This window comes from Fulmarus glacialis, unplaced genomic scaffold (assembly GCF_000690835.1).
Source record: "Fulmarus glacialis isolate BGI_N327 unplaced genomic scaffold, ASM69083v1 scaffold12166, whole genome shotgun sequence".
NCBI classification, from domain to species: Eukaryota; Metazoa; Chordata; class Aves; order Procellariiformes; family Procellariidae; genus Fulmarus; species Fulmarus glacialis.
The window spans coordinates 1-5,384 of NW_009218843.1; the positions used below are offsets into that span (position 1 = coordinate 1).

The 5,384-nt window shown below is 39.6% G+C and overlaps 1 protein-coding gene across 1 annotated transcript in view; it reads right to left on the reverse strand.

Moving 5' to 3' along the window:
- Positions 1-1,017: 1,017 nt before the first annotated feature.
- The window catches only part of LOC104078518 (plexin-B2-like), a gene marked incomplete at its 3' end in the record, with an annotated part of 50,228 nt that continues 45,861 nt past the window's right edge, over positions 1,018-5,384 (reverse strand). The window contains exons 15-17 of the mRNA XM_009580172.1: positions 3,540-3,676; positions 2,742-2,909; positions 1,018-1,126 (exon numbers count right to left, since the gene is read on the reverse strand). Coding sequence (XP_009578467.1) covers positions 1,018-1,126; positions 2,742-2,909; positions 3,540-3,676 — 414 coding nt within the window. The remainder of the gene's footprint in view (positions 1,127-2,741; positions 2,910-3,539; positions 3,677-5,384) is intronic.

Here is a 5,384-nt window from a genome sequence, read left to right on the forward strand (position 1 = left end):
AGCAGATCGACACTCCCGCCCAATAATGCCTATTTAAGCTAACGTGCTGAGAAGATGCTGAGCATACATAAGGACGGAGGTAAGAAATGTTGATAAACACTGTCAAGAATGCTAAATAGAGTTTAAGATTGTTCTGGCAGTTATCAAGATAATTATGTCTTGCAGTTTATGGCCTAAGAAACGTAGGTGGTTTTCCTCTTAAAATTCTTTAAGGATAGGGTTCTGACGGACCCAAATCCAGCTGGCTTTGGCATACTCTAAAAGTTGAATCATGCATGTAATACAAAACATGCACATTACCTATACGGATCACGAGACAGTCTTAAATTGAAGAGCTAGCCTTAGAAAAAGTCTTATAACGTTCTTACTGGAAGATCACTTTTAAGGCTTCAATCATTGCATTAAATTGTGATCTTCATTAGAAGAGTGGGAAATTGAGGCTATTGGTAATGTCAGTTCTTCTTAACATGAGATGCAAGAAGGGTTTGTTTATTCTTTTTTAAAGTTATTCTTCACAACTTTTTGTGAACATGCTATAGGTGGAATATGCATGAAGCAATAAAAAAATGAAGACTTGGTTCATTGAGGTGTGAGAAAATAAAAGGCACTGACTGTGCAAAGCTGAGTACTCAGCATTGTCTGGATTTAGGTCCTGTTTCAGGCAAATCTCTAAAGCTTGCAGGGGGAGAAGAAGGAGAAAGATAAAGAAAAAATAAACACTTTCAAATTCAGAAATACATCCACTTTACCACTCGAAGCTTAATTCTTCTATCCTTGTTCATATTGAATGAAAATAATTTTAAAGCAGAAGATTGCAAAGTACGAGTGAATGTGTGTCAAGATGGTGGAAGCAGGCTCTTCTTCCACAGAAACCCTGAACAGACCCAGAAATCTGTTCAAACCTTATTCCACTCCAAGACCAGTGAAGTTCAGTGGGCAAACTTAAATGCATTTTTTGAACAGATTATATGTTATGCATCCAGTGTGATGCCTTTGGGGGGAATGAAAGAAAATTACCCTTTTGAGATTCAGTTTCCCTGCTTCTGGTCGTTCTGCATATACCACCAACGAGAAACTCTGGATGAGCTCAAAGCCGGTTCCAGTTACTGTAATATTTCTCCCTCCACTGAAAGGCAGAATTAAAAAAGAAGTCAAGTCATTGGCAAACTACCACAGCTATAGACTGCTTTATTCTGCACTGTAACTGCTTCCATTGAAAACAGCGACCTAATGCCTATATGACAATTAGATATCCTACACAAAGGACTTCCATTAAATCTATCGATGACCACAGCATTTAAAAGCAGCAATGTCAACTTCAAACTCATTTTAAAACAGCAGAATAAAAAAGTACAAATTGCTTTGTCAGTATTTGTGGCTGTTCATTGATGCCTATCTTTGTATGCTTTACTTCGCCAGTGTTTTTGTTAAAATCACTCCACCTACCACACACAGAGAGACAAAGGTGAGAGTGTATTTTCCACAGGTCTGTAGGGACCTGGCTTTTTATTCCCTTTCCTTTGCCACACATTGTTTAAAAAATAATGCATTTGCATAAGAAAAAGAATTGCATGCAAGTTGCCAGTGGGAATTAAAGTCATCAAAGTAACATGGATTTAGAGGGATAGCAATCCTCAAAGCAATCCATCAAAGTAAGCTTCAGTTTATATAGAGGAAAAAAAGAAGTCTTTTAAATTCCCTCCGGTAAATCACTATTGATCTGTCAAAAAAACCCTTCAGGCCCCAAAACCACCCAAAATCAAAATCAAAATCAAAATTAAAAACAAATCCTATTTTACAAAAGTGAGTACTCAATATTCAAGGAGGCAGGTACCAATTTCTCTACGAGAAGTCACAGCCAATTTTATTTTTAATGTCCTATTTGTAAGGTCGTGATCTTACACTTCTTTTTACTGAAAGAAAGTGGAAACATCATGATCTCTCTCTGCCAACTGTTCCCCACTAGGCAGAAAGACCAGAATATTAGGGAGCAACAGAGACCAACATGAGTCAAGGTCACAAGTTTGTCCCTGTATCGGTCACAGAATGGCTCTCACACCAGAGGTATGCTACAAGGACATTTATACAGACGATTTGCCATTTTGCTACAAATATGAGAGTGGCATACCTTTCTTTGGTTTCACAATTAGTACTAGGTGAGCTTTTTTCCAGAAGGAGCACCTACCAGATGGGGTGTTAATGAGTACCACCATAGGAGAGAGCATATGTTTTAAAAGCCTTATTGAACCCTGATCTAGATTTCCTAAAGAGATACTTTTTTTCCTCATGGGATAAAGAGATGACAAGCCATAACTTTCCTCTCTTTCCAGCTTACTTATTAAAAGCTGAACAGAAGAATTGTTAGAAACCTTTTATATCATTTTCAGATGATGATCTCTCCTTTAGACAGGATAAGGATTTGTGAGTAATGCAAAGATCATGTTGTCTGACATCACGCTGAAATGCTTCAAATCTCTTTCTTTGAGACATCTTCATTTAAAAGAAGCTCATTACCTTTTCTGGTTTCAGGATTTACCTTTGAAGTGGGGATTAAAGTTTGGAGGTAAACAGAATACTTTCAAACATCAGCTGCAGTTAAGAAAGATCACAAACTCTACGTATCTAAATGTGTGCATGGCTAGAGTACAGGAGTTTTTATTTCAAACAGTTCTATATGTAATAGGTTTATTACATATTACACATATTTTAACATAATGTAGTTATGACAAATATTTCATTACCTGCTGAAGCTATTTACTGGCAGGAACTTGGTGACAGTAGGGTTCTCACTGTATGAAAACAGCTTTGGTACACTAACTGCCATGCCCCCATAGTCCATTGTGACTTCAACAGCTTCAACTTTGCTATTAGGTCCTGTAATACAAACGATCTCATCTCCAAATTCAGTGCTAGATTGTAGAAGAAAAAGAAGAGGCAACATCTTCAGTTACTAACATTATGGTGATTTGTATTCTTCATGGTAGTACCCCAGAAGCAACAAAAAAAGGGCTCTATTTTTGCTAGGCACTGAGTAGTTACGAGAGGAGAAAACTCTTTCTCCAGATCACTTAAGATCCTTAGAAAAGATACAGGATATGAAAAGGAATAGTGTACAAACACAAGAACAATGCAATGTCAGCACACGTCATGTAATTTCTTTCTTTGGGGGGAGAGAAGGGCAGCAACTAATAAGAGGAAAAATAAGTGAGAGGAACAAGCCGAAGGGCTTTTATATGGAGCCACTGAGGAGATGCTGAGTGAAAGCATGGGTAGGTTTGGAGCAGCCAGCCAAGCAGAGAAAGCCAAAACTGGAAAATTCTTTGGATATCCTAGTTCTCCACTTTGGTTGTTTTTACAGCTGCCTCTTCCAGCTGGAGCCTCTGAGAGAGTTTCTGTCTGAATGTTACGTGCAGAGCTCCATTGCATGGGATGAGTCATGAAGAGATAAGACAATGGATTTGTGTAATTTCTAGAGGCCAGAAAAGGTTGGTGCTTTGTTAGGATACAGCTCTGTATTGTTAATTACTCAGGGTACGTACACATTGCAAGGCTGGCTACCAACTGAAACTTGAACATCCTTCTTGGAACCAGTGGCCAGGTTTGTACCACTGATGGTAAGTGTGGTTCCACCCGCTTGTGGACCGCTTTCAGGTCTGATTCCAGAAGGATGAGGTTTCTGCAAAGAGAAGATGGTCAAACTAATTAGGAAAATTAAAATAAAATTTACACCAGTATTAATTGGTATAATAGCTAATAGAATATTACTAGAATATTTAATATTACTACCTGAAAAATTGTAAAATTAAACTAATGATGGACAATTCTTCTAAAATAAAACAAAATCCACGCTTAATGAAGAAGTAACAGATGATGTGACTGTATTTATGTTTTTTCCATACTGTATTTTACAAGGCTTTATATGAATTTAAATTTCCTGCATCCCATTGCAATACGTAGAGTTAGCTGCTGTTAAGTTTGTCAGAGCTTCCTGTTGGATTTCCTGTTTTTATACTTATTTTAAGATTTCTCTTTTCCTTATGGATGAGCCTACCTTCTTTTTTCCTTGCCCTTTCTTACATTCTGCCTCAGCTACAGGAGAAACAGAGCAAGGTTTCCAAAACTGGTACCGAGCAGAAAGAATATTCAGATTCCATTTGTCTCTTAAGGCTCTTAATTGCAGTATAATTGTTATCCCTTTCTTGAGCAATGAGCTTGCAAAGAAGGAAAATCAGAAAACGCTACAATTTTCCTTGTGCACCTAGAACCTTGGAGAGGATTCTTAAAATCAATTGAAACAAGCAGACATGCTTGAAATTGTTATGAAATTTGCTGGAAATTTTAATTTCTCAAATAAGTTCCCTCCTTTTGTTCTCAATTCAGTCTTTGTTTCCATGATTGTATTCCGGGAGCTATGACAAATACTGTAAATTAACAGTGAGGGCTTTTCATGAACAGTGCGATTTAATTACTTCATCTCTAAGTAGTCCCTGCTTCCAGATGAGAAAAGCATCCTTATTCAGGACAACACTGAAGCTGCTGAATCAAGAGGATGACCGAAGCCACGCAAGCTGCACGAGGTGGGTTACCAGCCGGCTCCAGGCGAGCGCTGCCTGCCAACTCCATGGCCTGTGGGGCATGGGCTGCCGGGATGGCGGCAGACGTGCCGCAGCCCTCCCTCCGGGGCAATAGCTGTTGTGCGTGCAGGCAGCAGGGTGGTCCCACGCAGCCAGCTGCCACGTGCACCACCACAGGATGCCAGGTCCAAGCGTGTGGCAGGGGCATTGCCATGAAGGACCCTGCCTTTGCTAAAGCATACCAGATCAATGGCTTAGGGAGGCTGTGAATAGGTAACGCCTTTTCTGATGTGTAACTGTGCTTCTTCATCCATATTTAAACACAAGCTTTCCTTAAATGAGTCAAACAAGCAATCAGCTTATTTTCCAATCTCATGTATATTTGTAAATGACATCTGCTCTCCTCCTCCTCTTGCATAATCTTGCTAAAATGGTTGACTGACAATAAAGTCCAGACTTGGGGCTATTCCGTATGAAGCATATGCAAATAAAGGAAGAGCAAAGAAGTTTGAAAACTTCCCTTGCTGATGAGGGTTTCCCTGATCACCATCACACTGCTCTGATCTCCCACTCTAAGGAGGAAAAGCCTTGCTCAGAAACAGAGAGCAACAAGTCCACACCTTACTAGTCATATAGTAAAAACCTTTTCCCCGTGTCATTTTGCTCAGGCACAGACTGCCATCTCTGTGACGGCTTACAGCTACAAAACCGAGAGCCCACAAATGGCAGGGAGGAGGGGGACTGATATACCGCAGTTCAGTTCAAAGCTCGGTGAGCCATCGACAGGGTTTTAACAAGCAGCCGGAATCC